General features: G+C 37.0%; 1 protein-coding gene across 1 annotated transcript; it reads right to left on the minus strand.

Annotated features, from left to right (window-relative positions):
• Positions 1 to 15771: 15771 nt before the first annotated feature.
• On the minus strand, positions 15772 to 16674 carry LOC127097423 (agamous-like MADS-box protein AGL62). Its single transcript, XM_051035917.1, has one exon. It carries the CDS (start codon positions 16589 to 16591, stop codon positions 15959 to 15961), a length of 633 nt encoding a protein of 210 aa, XP_050891874.1. The 5' UTR covers positions 16592 to 16674; the 3' UTR covers positions 15772 to 15958.
• Between the last annotated feature and the right edge of the window lie 521 nt (positions 16675 to 17195).

The raw sequence follows: 17195 nt of genomic DNA on the forward strand, positions 1-17195 counted from the left end.
TTGGTGTGTGTTGTTTCTTTGTATATTTTGCAGATGGAGTCTAGATCTGGAGCTGGTAAGAAAAGAAAGGGAGCATCTACTTCCAGGACCGTGCCGATTCAATTCGATACCGACAAGTTTGTCGGTCCAAAACAGGCTGCACGGTACATAGCTATGGAGAAGCAAAAAATACTTCCAGAGAAGCGCTTTCTGATCAACCCACAGGGCACTTACAGAACTTTCGCCGGGTTGATAGACGCCAAGAAGTGGGATAGGTTGATAAGTCCCTTAGAGCATTACGACATTGCGACAGTGCGGGAGTTTTATGCTAACGCACTGCCCGACGACGACGAGCCCTTTATTTGGGTCTCTAGAGTTGTCGGGCGTGCAATTCCATTTGACCGGGATGCTATCAACCGAGTCCTAGGGGAACCGCTCCAGCTGGGAGCTGACCTGAGAGACCAATACCACACCGACCTCAGGCTTCACAGAGATGTCCCTGCCATTACCGCCGACCTCCTTTTACCTGGGAAATCGGTTGAGCCGAACCCATCTGGGGTTCCAGTGCGGTATCACCGGGAGGACATGACTCCCATGGCTCAGCTGATACTGCTCTTAGTTTTAACCAACATCCAGCCCAAATCACACACCTCTACTGTGCCGATCCCAGTGGCACATTTGGTCCATTCCATCCTCACAAATGTTGAGATTGATGTGGCGAGGATAATCGCCAATGAGCTGAAGACTGTGGTTGAGAGCGGGCTTAAGTCAGGGGCTCGTGTTAATTGTCCCTTGGCTTTCCCGTGTTTGATTATGAGCTTATGTGTTCAGGCTAGGGTGAGACTTCCGTCTCGTGGGAAGGTTAGGATCCCGGCACCTATCGATGATAGGTATGTGGCTAAATATTATAGGCCAAAGACTACCGGTGGCAGTACAGCCTCAGGAAGTACTAGGGCTACTGATGGTCCTAGTGCTTTTACTCCCGGGCTTGATCCCTACCTACGAGCGGTGTGTGACTACAGTTTTGAGTGGATGGCAGCATCCCAGCGAGCTATGATTGATATGCACAACAGTATGCAGAGGTTGGAACTGCAAGGTAATGACCCCTCCGGTGCTCGAGCATTGTTAGCGCGTGAGCAGTTTATGCTTAACGCTAATTGGCCTGTGGACAGGCCAGTCTATGGTGAGGGGGTGGACGCTGATGCTGATGATGATGATGTTGATGATGAGGCTACCGGTTCTGAGGCCGGTAGCGAAGAGGAGTCCTGAGCCCTTTGTGGGTTAAGTTTTTGTGTGTTTTCAGTTTTTATGTTATTTCTATTTGTATCTTCGGATTTTGTATTTTGACCATGGTGTTGTACTATTGGGGTGTTTTGTCCCCCACGAACAAATTTGTATTTTCAGTTAATGTTATTTATTTTTGTTTTTAATTTTGTGTGTTTAATAAATTTTTGGTTGATTGAGTGGCAAACCCTTCTAGATTGGTTGCTCCTCAAGAAGTACCCAATGAAGGTGCATCCGAGCTTGGATGGCAATGATAAGAATAAACAAGTGAATGAAGCTAAGGTACATGGTTACCGTCGGCTAGAATTTTAGAATGCATTAGGAACTTTACTCTTTTTGGTAAATTGAATATTGTCTTTTTGCAACATAATTGAATGAATGTTTCATTTAGAACTTAAAACCACAAATTGTGAGGAAACCTCCATTGTTCACTTAAATGCTGGATTCTAATAAGTTTTGTTGATTCATGTGATTCATGCTTTGTCTTTTATTATTGTGAAATTGTGGAAGCAATTAGAAATGATCAAGGCACTTGTTTTCTTTTGAGCACAACTACATCCAAAAACAACTTACCTGTGATCAGAGAGAGTATTTGTTAACCCCTTTGAGCCTAAACAGTTGAATCTCGGCTTGAAATAAAGCGAGATCTCAAAAATCTTTTTTTTACAACCCGGAAAATCTTGATTATTGTTCTTTTGCTGTAAAAAGTTAAGAGCATTCACTTAGGGTGTGGAAGAAATAAGTTGGGGAGAACGAAAAAGAATTGGTAAGTACCACAACTCTTGAAAAAGAAAAGAAAAACCGAGCAAGCATAGAAAAATATATGTATAGAAAATATAGAAAAGAAACATCTGTTTTGTATATTTGATGTGAAAGAAAAGAACACAAATAGAAAGAATGAAAACGAATGCTTGTTCGGAAGAAAAATAGTGAAAAATAAAAATTGAGTTGTGGAATATGTGTTGTGAAGGTTTCAAATAAGAAACAAATGAAACAAAGTCGAGTAGTGTGAATAATACTGTGAATGTCTCTTTTGCATCGGCACTTTCGTTTCAATGGCCTTAGAAATGACCCTTGTTTGTTAACCTAACCAAGCTTCAACCGAAAAGCCCTTAGTGATCTTTATGCTTCCACAGTACCATTTTTAATTGTTAGACATTGTATGAATCTATTTGATATCTTCATTATTTGTTAGTGAGTGAGATTAGTCCCGCGGTTGCAAACGCGCAAAATCTTCATTCCTTATTCGAAGAGGAGAGATAGGATGATTCATTCAGAATAGTATTGTTGTAGATAGATAAATATTTTGCATTGCTATTTAAGTTTTAGTTCCTAGGTATTATTTTATTCGAACCGTTGGGAACTTGTATTTGCTGATTTCGCTTGTGTTTGAGCCGTTTATCCAACTTCGGAGAAACCATTTCTTAAAGCAAATCCTCTTGTCCTTCAAGAGGCATACTTTGCTTGAGGACAAGCAAGAATCTAGTTGGGGAGAGTTGTTAGATGCCCAAAAGTGCTTATTAGAGCTATCATATGTGGGCATCTTTCACTCTTTTTCCTTGCTAAAATTGTCAAAACCACATTTGTTTCACATGGAATGCATTACATTGATCAACAAGCTTGGTGCCTTTGATTTGTGTGTTATTGTGCAGGAAAGACCTGAACTAATTGAAAATGAAGACACAAAGAAATTGGCAAAGGAACCAAAGAATACAAGCATTTCATCTGCCTGCTCGCTAGGCGAGGCTGTGGCGAAGCTTTGGTTCACTAGGCGAGTTCCAGGCGAAAAGCTCCAGTAAATTAGCAAATTAATTCGCTAGGCGAGCTCAAGGCGAAGGTGGTAGCGAATTCATTCTGTTTTGGTGAAAAAATGAAGCCAGCACTCACTCGCTAGGCGAAGCTCTAGCGAGTCCCCAACGAGCATTACAGTAGCAAAACCTCTCAACCTCGCTGGGGCGAAGGTTGAAGCGTGTCCTTCGCTAGGCGAAGGTACGTTCGCTAGGCGAACATCACAGTTCACCAAGACCCTGATTTCTCTGGGCGTAGGGACCTTATGTGCCCATTTTAGACCCTCGCTAGGCGAGCCATTCTGCTCGCCTAGCGAACATGACAGCCCAACAGTGGTCTATAAGTAGCAGGTGCCACTTTTGAGCACCATACCTCATTTTTACCAACTTTTTCCACTTTTGTACTTTCTTCTAGATATTTTTTGCAGCATTGTTTTGGGAGCTTTTATGCCCTAATTTCCATTTCTCTTCATCGAGCAACCATCTTCCACAAAAAGAAGGTGGATTCCCATCCAACTTCGATTATCCGACTTGGATGTTGATCAACCTTCTTTCCTTACTTGCCGACCAAGCTACCATGAAAATGAGTAGCTAAGTCATCCATTTGTCAAGGTTAGATGTAGGTGATTTCTAGCTTTGTGTGTAAATGTAAGGATCCTCATATGTAAACTCTTTAACGGTAAATATATGATGAAAACTTTGTTGCTATTTAAAACTCTTTGTGTTGGTTTATGATCGAGAGATGTTTACCGACTCTTGACCTAGGTTTTCATCCAAACTTGTTCGTTAGCTAGAGATAGTAACGAATGATTTTGTTCACCATAAGGTTGAACCAAAAAGTTGTCATTTTGATAGATTGTGTTCGAGAGAAACAATGGATCAAAATGGCAAAACTCACAATATGTGTTCGAGAGAAACATTTTGAGAGGACTTTGTGAAATGATTTATCATCTAAAGGAGTTTATAAGATTGTTGACCGAGCAAATACATGCAAAGTGATCATTGAAACCTAACTTTGACAATATTTCTCATATTAATCAAAACATAACTTTTACCGCAATTAATTACTTTGTATGCAAGATAACTTGATTAGAACCAAAACCCTATTGTCACATTAAGTTAAGATTAAAACAACCATCGAACGGCAGTGATATCTTACAATCTCTGTGGATACGATAACAAAAACCCGACACGAAATATATAAATTTCAACATTAATCTTCTTATTTTCCAGTACTCTTTGTGGTAAAGGGATTGGTGATACATTCTTTTTTTCAACCTCAACAACAATAGAAGGTTCAGGTTTATTTTTCGGTGTTACATTAACAATTTTTTTTCTAGGGCTGGTTCTGTAACTTTTTCGGATCTCAAGGAAATTGCACTCACATTAGAGCCTTTTGGATTAACTATTGTTTAAGCATGTAGTTGGTTTGATCCTTAAGTTTGTTGCATGACACTCATCGAAGTGGAAATTTGTCCAATTTGTCCAATTTGTTGCATGACACTCCCTACTTGCACAGACACCTCTAGGACCATTCCTTGAGAAACATGCGGATGTTGTAGCAATCACCAGTGAAAGATCTACCGAAAATCCTAAGGAGAGTGATAATGAGGAGGGTTCAGGTGAGAAAAGAGTAGAGATTGAGAAAGATCCACTGACACCACCCGAAAGGGAGGTTGTCGAAGAGGTAGAGAAGGAAGCACTATGTGTTATTCCTCCTCCTATAAATCACCAATTCCTTTTTCGCGAAGGTTCGTGAAAGTTAAGGTAGAACCCAAATTCGAGAGGTATGAGGAGCTATTGGAAAATATCAACACCAATGTAACTTTCTTTGAGATCCTGAATAAGAAGAGAAGAGTAGAAGACCATGAAACTAGGGAACTCATTAGTATTAAAAGGGGAAATTCAGACTTTGAGGTGGTGGATGAAAAAATTGAACCCAAACCTGAAAAGCTAGCTCTCAGGATAGAGCCAGAACCACCACCACAAGTTCAGAAGGATAAACTACCTCACAGAAGAAAAAGAAGAAAATGTAATGGATATGAGAGATGGCTAGATAAGTGGCCATGGAAATCGAGGATAATTAAAAGTTTGACTGAGGATTCATCCTCGAAAGAACCATCATGAGTACTTACACTTCTGAGTCGTCGCGCTATCAACATAAAACATAGCGAATATTTCCTATTTTATTAATGTCATTTTTTATCTATCCATTTTTTCTCCTCTTTCATAAAGTCACTCCGTATTTTTCTTTATTATTAACCATTACTGACTTAGTGCTATTGTCTACTTAAATTTATCTAGCTACTGACTTTCGTTATGCAACAAGTAGACTACATGGATATAGTTTTCAGAGGAAGAGGTCAAAGGAGATGCTTTAAGGCTCTAGCTCAGAGAGAGATGGCACTAACCATATACCCCGATGGACGTACCATGACTAATTTAGGTATAAGAGATAGTGTTATGTTCCTACTTAACCAAATTGGTTGGTACACTTTTGCTATCAAAAGAAGATTTAGTTCTTACCGTATGTTAACCTTAATATTCCTAAGCTCCCTAGTTTACTTGCCAAGCCATTGTATCGGATTTAGAAAAGGCCTCATGACCTTTAGGATGTTTGATATTGAGTATCACTACAATCATAGAGAAATAGTTGAACTCCTAGGATGCCCTAATGGTCCTGATACCTTTACCATCATCCAGGAAGACCAGCTTACAGACCTTGAGCTAGATTACTTTTAGGGTAGCATTACAGGAAACAACCATCTCGAGCGGGATCGCATGCATCCCGAGAACATCCACAACCCTGCCATTCGTTACTTTCATAAGATCCTAGCTCACACCCTATTTGGAAAAGAACAAAACATAACCTTCGTGTCCAAAGACGAGCTCTTTATAATGTATTGTGCATCACAAGCTCGTCCTGTTAATGCCTCTACATTTATGATAGCTAACCCAGACCGTATGGAGCAAGCTAACCATGGACTAATCTTAATAGGGGGCTTAGTGACCATGATGGCAAATGCTATTGGACTGAGACATCCACTTACCAGACTTAACCCTCTAGGTGAAATACGACCAATGAACATTCAATTCTATTTCAACACTGGTATCATTAGAAACTTGGGCCCGGATGTGTTTAAATTTCTAATTAACCACCAAGTAGTACACCTGTTTACCCTATCAGACCATAGGACGAGTGTACATGATAGGAACAACTGGCTCTTTGATTTGGACGGACCACCAGATGCACCACCCTCTCCTCCAGAGACACCCTAAATTTATGACCATTATGATACCTATCTCTCTGACACTGACTCGTGTGCCCCTAATGTACCTGTTGCGCCTCCTACCGATCATGTTGCTGTCATCGACGTTGTCCAGACCGACATCGCCAACTTGAGAGGCGAATTGAGACCTTTGTACGTGGACCTCCACGACTTTATGGAAATAGTGATAGAGCACTTGGATCACATTTATCAGCACTTCTACTCGTTCGCTCCTCCTGATGGCAGTCGCCGTAATGCCTAATATATATGAATTCTACCGATTTACTGACATTGATTTTAGATTTTATTTTCATGTTTGGTTTTTCTTGTTGTTTTTACACATTAAGAATTTTTTAATTATTTCACAAATGAATTATGTTATTCTGTTCCATCTACCTCATTCTTTTCTCTTTCGATTTTATATTTTAATTTCATTCTACCATGCCCTATTTATTTCTCAATCTTTTTGGTTTCATATTTTTTCTTTCACATAATTATTCAACAACTATTAATTATTAGTCAAATAAATTAACGTCCAAAATTTGTCGTCAATAAAGAAAATGCAGGGTCAAAACCTAATACATGGGGAACACGCAACACTGCATGTGGCGCCTGCCACACACAGGCTGTGGCGCCCACTAACACATTATGGCGCCCGCCACACTCTCACAAAGTGGTGCCAGCCACTCCATCAATCCTCACGTTTTGTGCGATCAATTCCATAATTCCTTGTCCCTTGCATGCTAGACAAAGTATTAAACTTTCTTCAACTACTTTCAATGCTTTGACCTAGGCAATGGACACCATTCATTGTAATTTATTCAATTAATTATTTTCCAACCACCATCACCTATATATAAACCAACAACATAACCTCACAAAAACACACCTTTCATAAATGTAATTCTCCTCCTTCTTGCTACATTTTTACTACATACACGAGTAGTGTGAATTTCAGTCACGGCACAAATGAGAGAATACAAAGTATTGTTCAGAGCCGGCGAACCAGGTGAATTGCAGGAAGAAATCTACACGACTCTAAGCGCAAGACAAATAGAGCCAACAAGGTACGCTGATGAACCCTACTTAATAGCCTTAGGAATTCTTGATAGTGTTAATCATATGCTAAATAATTTAAGTTTAAATTATATCTTATCTTTTAAAGACCTGGTATGTGCCAGATTAACACTAGAAGTTCTCAATTCGCTTATTTTTAGTCCCGCCCCCAACACAAACTGTTCCAGTGGGACTATTCAGTTTCACTTGTTCAATATAGAGTACACTTTTACCTTTGCCAAACTAGCGGACCTGCTACAATTCCCCCATGGGAATGACGTAGTAAGTGAGGTCTCAGATACTGAAGTTTGGAAGCACGCCTTTCAACCATTCTGGAGGACAATAACAGGCACAATGACATATAGTTTTAAGGGAAACAGAGCCACTTTAATTCACAATCCGGCTATCCTTTATTTCTGCCAAATATTGGCATGCACCATTTTTGGATGATCCAACTCTAACAAGGTGAACGAGAAAGAACTCTTTTATCTGTTCGTCATTTTTGTGCCACAAAAGGTCAATACCGTCCCTGCCATGTTCTCTTAAATGCAGGCCATTGTCAACGCGAGAAGAGGGCCAATTATTTTTGGAGGTTTAATAACCTCAATAGCCCGAGTCCTAGGACTCGAACATAAATTCTCCCGGCTAACACCTCTCCCGCCTCGTGCCATTGACATTGACATGACAAGGAGCATGAAACTAGTAAAACGAAGGCTAAACGGTAAATTTCACCTACTGGTTGCCAATAGTGTCTTTCAAGACTTCATCCTCCCAATCCCAATACGCACAGATGTCCGCAACCCAGAAAATTATTGTTATATTCATGATCCAGTGCCTAACCAAGTCCCCCCACACATTCATGAGAATGTAGCCGCTGACGGGGACATCAATGAGGATTATGTTCAGGAGCCAACTGCTCTCGTTACTGACACACACCCACACACCACACATATTTCTTATGAAAATGTTATAGGTTCATCATCTAGCCAAAGACCTAGAAGAAGAAATGTGGCACCTTCCACTCTTGATGAAATCTATGCTGAATTGTTGCGGCATAGTGAATTAGACGCTCAGCGCGACCAACAAATCCAAAACATGGAACCTCAGCAAACAGAAATGATGCAAATCCTTTGACTGATGCAGCATGAGCAACATGATTACGATTTCAGGACTGAATAGAACATGTCTAGTTTGATCGATGTAATGGCATCATTAACAGTGCATGTGGAAGATCTACAAGAATATGCCTCTTATATGGGTATGCCACCTCACCATCCAGGAAACGGTGGACGTGGACAAACATGTGGAAGGCGCCAGTAGTAGGCTACCCAGGTTCTACCTTTCTTTCCTATCTTATGTCGTTGCATTAGGGACAATGCTCGGTTTAAGTATGGGGGAGAAAGCTTTACCATTTTTATTTATCGCTTTCTAGGTAGATTTAAATTATTGTTATTTCCTTTGTTAAATTGTTAAGTGTTAGTTGACTCAAATATCATTGCACTGTCGAGTCTTTATGTGTGGTTTCCGTTGTTTACTGATTCTCCCATTTTCTTAAGCCATACCAAATTTTTGCAAAAATCTTGACTTAGAAACACAATACATCTTTTGAAAATTCTAAACTATAAATAAAAGTTAGGTTGAATTGTAGAGATTTGGAAAAACTTTACAAGATCGGTATCATTTTAACACCTTAAATCTCCCAAGTATAAGATCGATTTGAGTACTTGTCATGTCGTAGCCTTAAATTCCATCCTTTAATATTCCTTAAGTAGTTTATCTAGCAGTCAGCACCATCCTAAGCACACACTATGCAAGAAGTCGATGCAAATAAGTGTATGATCTTAGGCTTTAAAGAGAAAAATATTGATAAAATGTATGAAAAATGTTGTTCCTTCTAAGTTTGGTGACCCTCGCCCGGTCATTTAATCCAACGGTATAACCATCATTAACTGTTATTTGAGCCAAAGTGCGAAAAAGAAATAAATAAATAATGATGAGATCATAGTCACTAACAGATTATCTTTCTATGAATGTGAAAGGATAACGGGCTTAAAGTGATTGCACTATAATGAAAAAGGATAAAAAGAAGGATTAGTAAGGTAGGCTTAGGCATGATGACACGATTCAGATTGATTTGTATAGGAGGGAGACTTATGGTTGCACGATTGTGACTACGTGTTCTAACGATACCCTTAGTGTGGTAGTTAGTACTTGTTGATGCAATTTCTGACCAAAGTAGAGTTTGTAGGCTAGAATGAGTATCCGAATGCAATTGGGTTTTTCATGAGTCTTCATACTGTATGCTGCAAAATTTTACAAAACTCTTTTATTCATGTACGCTGCAGAATTCCACTAGTAGATATTCAAGGCAACTTTTAAGGAAGAGTGGGGAGTATATATAGACTTCGGTATTTAGAGACCGCGTGTGCATTTTTTTAGTCAGATTTTGTTGTTAGTATTTCTTAGGCATATATTTACCTGTAAAGTAATAGATTCTCCATATTGGGGACTATTACGATTTTTGTTTTAAGAAACTGAATTTGAATGTAACGGTGTACCCGATTGCCAAAGCGTGCCAACATTGTTTGAATTCAAGAGTCAACATTCATTCCACGTTTTCGATTTATATTCCAGGTTTTATTTTAATTCCCATTTTAATTGCTTATGCCTTATCGTATGCTTAACTATCTGAATATCATGTTTGTTCCCGGATCCATGTCCGGCTAAACTAATCGGTATCGGTATGTAAAGACCGTAGAAACGACGGGATTCATAAATAATTGATGTTGGCTTTTATAAAATATTATTTTTCAGTTATAGTTTCTTGTTCTAAATTCAAAACTGTTTTTCGTACGAGAGTACAAAGAAAACAAAGGTTACTATAAAAAAAACGAGAGTTTGAGATTTTAATTGGATAGCTGAAAGTAGACATTAATCCTAAATACAGCGAGAGCGCTTTAGGATTCATTAGACTTTATTTATTTCCAAAAATTACTTTTAACTAAAATGAGACAGCGAGAGCAAAGCATTCTGGTTTAAGCGTATGGTCAGAGTCAATAAAAACGAGAGTGTGAGACAAAGTCTTTTAAATAAATAATTTCTACTGAAGAATATTTTGATATTTAAGATTACACCAACTATCTATCAAATCCCCGAATTATGATGCGGTACATACCGATATCCTGCTATTAAATATTTTTATTAATATTCTATTTTCGTTAGTAGTTATTTCTCTTCGTCCCTCAATTCCTAGAGAGATCCTCAGCCATAGACTTACATAGTAACATTAGATAACGGTAAGTTCGTTATTAGTCCTTTGGGCTTGATAATCTTCAAAACTACGCGATAAGACTGTGCACTTGCAGTCACGAATCCTATAGACATATCAGTCAGACGCGATCAAGTTTTTGGCGCCGTTGCCAGGGACTAATTTAGTAGATATCGTAACTCCAATGTTTCGTAGTATAAGCTAAGGCACTCTTTTCTATACTACTATGTATGACCCAAATTTTCTCTACTATTATCACTCCCAGTACTTTGAGGAATGGCAAGATTCCTATAAATCCGACCTATAATATTAATGGAGGATTTCATTGCGACGCAAACTCACTCTAGGCTAGAATCTATGATGGAATGCTTTGTGGCTACAGAAACTCTTCAGAATGAAGAATTTAGAAAATAAAGTCTCTATACCAATGAAACACTTAGGCAATTGAACAATGTGGTTGAGTCCCTCGTCACTCACAACGAGGCATTGGAGACTCAAATCTCCCTGCTTGCACGGACACCTCTAGGACCATTCCCTGAGAAACATGCGGATGTTGTAACAATCACCAGTGAAAGATCTACCGAAAATCCTAAGGAGAGTGATAATTAGGAGGGTTCAGATGAGAAAAGAGTAGAGATTGAGAAAGATCCATAAATGACCTATAATGTCTCCAAACTTTTGATAATCCTCCAAGCATAATTAGCTTTTTTCATGTAAAGATAAGTTGTATATGATAATGAAAAGATTAATACGCAAAGGGAATCATTCAAAAATGTTGAGAATTGAAGGAGTTATGACCCTTTGAACTTTGACTTCAGATGTTGACTTTTTGGTCAAACCACTTGGAACAAGCTTGTGCACTTGTAGTTTTCTTGCATTTCAAGGTACATGGATGATCATATTAACTCAAAGTAAGGTGTTCTTGAATTTCTCTTGATTATAATGCTCAAAGCTTGAGGTAGCTTGCTGAAGAAGGCATGAAAATAAACAAATGAACCTTTGATATTCTTTGAGAAGTTAGTCACAAAACTTTGGGATGCTCTTGATCTTGATGAGATTGAAAGGTGATTGAGGACCTTAGAGATCATGTCTTGAGAGAGATACCCCCTTGAGAATCAATAGTATACCACACTTTGACTTGAGGAATCAACGCAGACCCTAGTTGATGAGCCATGTTTGATGCTCTTGATGGGAAAGCCCTACCTTGCACAAAAAACTCAAAGAAACAAGACATATTTTTGATATTTTGATTAGTGGTTAGATGAGCAATGAACATATAAAAATAAAAGTAAAACACCAACAAATAGGTGCTTTATGATCCCTTTAAAAAAAGAAAACCCAGAGATAATAGGGAGAGGATCAAGAGGTGATCTTATTTGTATGTAACGATGCAAATGATATATGGGATCTTAGGTTTAAAATTAGAGTATGACAATAATGTGAAAACTCCTTAGGGAAAGGCTAAGAAGATGCATGAAGATGGACATGATTTCTCATGCAAAAGACAGTGAGAAAAACCTCTCAAGAAAAGGTTAAGAAGAAAGCTGGAGTGAATTGGTGTTCTCCTACAAAAGGCAAGGGTAATCCCTTAGCAAAAGGCTAGGAATACCTGCGAAGTGAATAGAAAATGCAATCCCTCATGCAAAAGGAAATGAATGGGTGTTTCTCACAAAAGGCAAAGAGGACTTGCAAAAGGAAAGTACATGATGAAGTAATTATATGGTACAAAAGATTAAAGGGAATTACAATAAGCAAGTGACAAGCGAGATTTTCCACACGAAAGGCAGTGGGTAGTTACAAAAGGTAAGCAGGATCTGGGAAGTGAACTCCTCATCCAAAAGGTCGAGGGAACTTACAAAGGGTAAGTGAGGAGTTAAATTGTTCTCCTCTGCAAAAGGAAGAAGGAAATCAGACAAGGTAAGCTAAAAGAAGTACTTCCCATGCAAAGGAAAGGGGGAATTTATGAGAGGTAAGCTGAAAGGGAGACTTTCCGTGCAAAAGGAAGGGGATACCTACGAAAGGTAGGCTGAAAGAGAGACTTCCCGTGCAAAAGATAGGGGGAAGTTACAAATGGTAAGTTGAAAGAGAGATCTCTTATGTAAAAGGCAAGGGAAATTACAAAAGGTAGGCTGAAAGACGGACTTCCGATGCAAAAGGCAGGGGGATAAAGCTTTCAATATAAGGTTACCACTCTATGACTCACCAAACCCATGCCAGATACTTCAAAACAATCAAGAATGGAGTAAGTCCTTTGTCCAGTCTCTTATCTTGTGCTCAAGGTGCACAACTTTGTCAAGAATAACTTTCTCGTGCAAAAGTCCACGAGGACATACAAAAAATAAGTGAGGAGACATGACTTCCTTCAAAAGGCAACAAACTCTTTTCCGTGCGAAAGGCATGGATGACTTGCAAAAGTCAAGGGGATACTTAGAAAAGGTAAGAAACTGAAGAAAGGTCACAAATATTTGCAAAAGGAAAGTAAAAAGGTTTGAATATGACTTGATGGGTGAAACCTAGGGTTTGAGAGGATTTTCCAGACAGGAATTGGGCTTCGGCACGATCTGACAGGTTGGGACTTTGTAACAGGCACAAAGGCAGAGATGAAGTTTTCCAAAAATTGGTTACCCAAGCCCAGGGACTCACCAAACCTACATTAGGTGCTTCAAAACAAAACGAGATGCAAAGTTCTGACAAGGGTACCCTTCTCGTGCCAAAGGCAACAAGGGGACTTACAAAAGGTAAGTTATGAGACTTGATTTCATGCAAAAAGAAACAAAAGAACTCACAAAAGGTAAGTTGTCTCAATGAAATATTCATCATGCAAAAGGAAAGGATGACCGATAAAAAGAAAAAGGGACTTACAAAAGGTAAGTGACTGACGAAAGTTCAAAAGGGACTTGCAAATGGAAAAATGAAGAAGAGATATTTCAGGAAACCTGTCAGAAATACCACTAATGCTTTCGAAAAAGACTTCCATGCAACTATGCATATTTAATTTTGCATGGCATAATGCTCAATCTCAATGGAATATGTTATGCGTTTCCTAATGCAATGATATGCAATGACTGATTTCTTATGCATGATGCCGAAGCGGCTTATGCAATGGTATTGAAGGTCTACAGATGCCCCAAGTTTAGGTATGGTGTGGTGGGCACCAAGAGAGATTTGGTTGAAGAGGCTTTAGGTCAACATGGTAGGGATATATCTAGCGTGACTCGCCAACATCCTGGTTTCTTGATACTGTTGCAGAGTGAATTTGGTCTGGGTCATCGCATGTCCGAAGCTTAATCTGAGCAGGTAAACTGGGCTAAGTTCATTTGGCATAATCTGAGCAGGCTCATCAACACCATTTGGTGGGTTAGGAACAATGTTAGGTTTCAAAACAAGGTGACCATTTGGAAAAGTGAATTGAGTTTGAAGTTTGGATGGATCCATCTATCATTAAAGTCTTCCGGTGTCCCCCTAAGTTTGGATGGCTTAAATGCAACACTAATAGGGTTTCTACTGCCTCTTCTTCTTCTTATGCTGGAATTTTCAGTGATCACCTTAGTGATTTGGTGGCCGTTTTTGCTGAGAATTTGGATTCTACTTTGGCTCCTTTGGCTAAAATCAGTTGTGTGTTGAGGGATATTGAGCTTGCTTCAAGATTCAACTAGAAAAATTTCTGGATTGAAACTAATTCTTCCCATACAGTTCTTGCATTCAAGAGGCACTCCATAATTCTTTGGACATTAAGAAACAAATGAGATATTAAAGACACCTTCGACATATGAACTATATCATAATCTATATTTATAGAGTAGAAAACATGTGTGCGATCTCTTAACTAATATATTTCTTAGCACCTTTTGCTGCTATTTTTTTGCCAAAAAAATATTTAGATCATCAGGCATATAATATCTTTAGTCAAAGTTCTCACAAATTTAAATATTAATTTATCAATTTTTATGATATTGTATCTTAGTTAAGATAATTTTAGAAATAAACTATGCTACTCGTTTTTTCACATAAATTGTTTTTTTATATTTATGCAATTGACATATTTTAATAAATATGAATAAAAAATGTATATTATTATTATTATTATTTTTTAATATTTTCAATAATTTCTATTTATTTACTTACATTTATTATTATATCAATATTATAAATTTAAAATTGAAAAAACAATATTATATAAAATTAAATTCTGTAGAATTTTATGATATATATAAAAGGGGAGTTCATCTCATTAGTTTTTTAGTTCATTAATCTATTTAAAATATGTTAGACTATTTATTTGAATAAGTTCTTATTGAAATGACTCTTAAATAGGTTAGAAGGTCATACATACAAATATTTTGAAACTATGTCTACAATACAATAGACTAGCTACATGCTATGAGCTTTTTGACGGCTTGAATTATATATCTTGACCCAACTTATTTCATTACTCTTCACGACAATCTATTATATTTTTTTAAATACAAATAATTATATAAATAAAAGAAACAAGTGGTAAAAAAATATAAAATGAGCTAACAAATTAATTCAACAAAGCAAGATTGTCTAAGAGTAGCTTAGAACCACACCTCCAAATCCAGATGACACATTAAAATCATTGTTGGCATAGATACACTTTGTACAAGATCAGAATAGGGATATCAAATGTCAGTAATCTTTTATCATCCAAACTACTAAATGGTTCATGTTTGTATCTTGTGGTATATTATTTTTTGAAGGTTTAAGTTAAATTATTAATTCTTAAGAAGGTTGTTAGTCTAAAGTATTAAATGGAACTTCTTTCTTTCCGGAATTTTCTTTTTAAAAATTTAGATTAAGAGAGATATACTTGGTACAAGATCTGAAAAAATTACTCATCTCATAATAATGTAGATATATATAGTGTGAATCCTTTTGTAATAAAATAGACTCATTCTTGCATTATTATAATATTAAATTTCAATGTAAATTATGCAATAACTTTTATGAATATACCACAAATCTTTATCGTTACTCTCTCGCCCACCTTTTTTATTACACTAGATTGTAATTTCATAATTCCTAACCAATAATTAATAACGATGAAGAATAAAATAGGTTCATTGAGGTTTAAAAGATGAATAGTTTTTTTTTAGAGATAGTGAAATATAAATAAATAAGATGCCCTTTATTTCAACAATACATAATACAATATAAAATTAAAGATTCAAATTCAGTCATAACCAAATCTCATAAATAAAATTAGTTAAGACTGTGTGCTATAATTGAAAGTGATTAACACAACATGAAAAATAAATATTCGGGCCATCATAAGGATGATCAAAGCCATCTGATCAAAAGAATCGAGAGAATTCATATCCGCCACTTCCCCCCATATTATTGAAATTAGAAGAATGAGGTTGCATCATAGGGTTTTGAAAAAATTGTGGTTGAATAGTTTGGATAGGTGCACCCTGAATTACAAGCCTAACATATTGTGCAACAAGTTTCTTAAGTTCCTCCAAAACGTTCTTGAATAATTCAAGTTGAGCTCTATTCATTCTATCAATGGAACAAACCCACCCAAACTGAGCCTCAATTGCCTTGCGCAAATGGCTTAGCTCATCACCACACTTCTTCTCAATGTCCAATATATTGTTGATTTTAGTTAGCTGACTATTGAGCTCATGCAAAATGGCGCCACGATGAACCCCACTGAATTGCATGGTGTCATTGTTTTGGGGTGGAATATGTGATAGATAACGATCTATGACCGTATCAACATGTGGGTGACCAAAGGAAAACACCTTCTCACCGGGTGAGAATACAATGAGAGCAACATCTGCATCACAAAGTGTGCAAAGTTCACTGGCTTTCTTGAAGAGCCCACTGCGACGCTTCGAGAAAGTCACTTGCAGGTTGCTTGCATTGCTCATCTTTTTCATCTCAATCTTTTGACGACCATGACCTTTCCTTCCCATTGACATGGTTAAAATTCAAAAACTGAGAAGAGAAAAAAATATGAATGTGTTTAAAACTTCAAACTATGAAATGACACATTGTAATTGAGTGTGAAGAGATCATTTTATAGCCAAATTTTGAGTAAATAAATTGTCTCTAGAATTTGGATTTGGCTAAAAAATTGAATGAAGTTCTTTTTTATTCATTCTACCTTTTCATTAAATTAAAATATTTATTTAGAGATTCACATCTAATCTCTTTTTACTTTATTATATGGTAGGAAATTCAATGAATTTTTTTTCACTCTTTTACAATATTGTATTTATCTATTAGATAAATTGTACTTTGATCATTCTAGAACTTGTAATAAATATGTTTATATTACTGTCATTATACCAAAAACATATAATTAAGATTTCAATATATTCTTTAGAATAGTATTACTTAAATTGTTCTCGCAGCTAAATTTGAGTTAATAAATATTTTAGATTATACAATGAATTTTTTTGAGGTAAAATATGCTTGTTTGTAAGAATTTTTTTAAATAATATATTAAAATCATTTAATATTTAATTTCAAAACAATACACAACAATAATATAAGTATCTTGGCTTTTTTTTTCTTTTATTC

The sequence above is a fragment of the Lathyrus oleraceus genome, chromosome 6 (assembly GCF_024323335.1).
Source record: "Lathyrus oleraceus cultivar Zhongwan6 chromosome 6, CAAS_Psat_ZW6_1.0, whole genome shotgun sequence".
NCBI classification, from domain to species: Eukaryota; Viridiplantae; Streptophyta; class Magnoliopsida; order Fabales; family Fabaceae; genus Lathyrus; species Lathyrus oleraceus.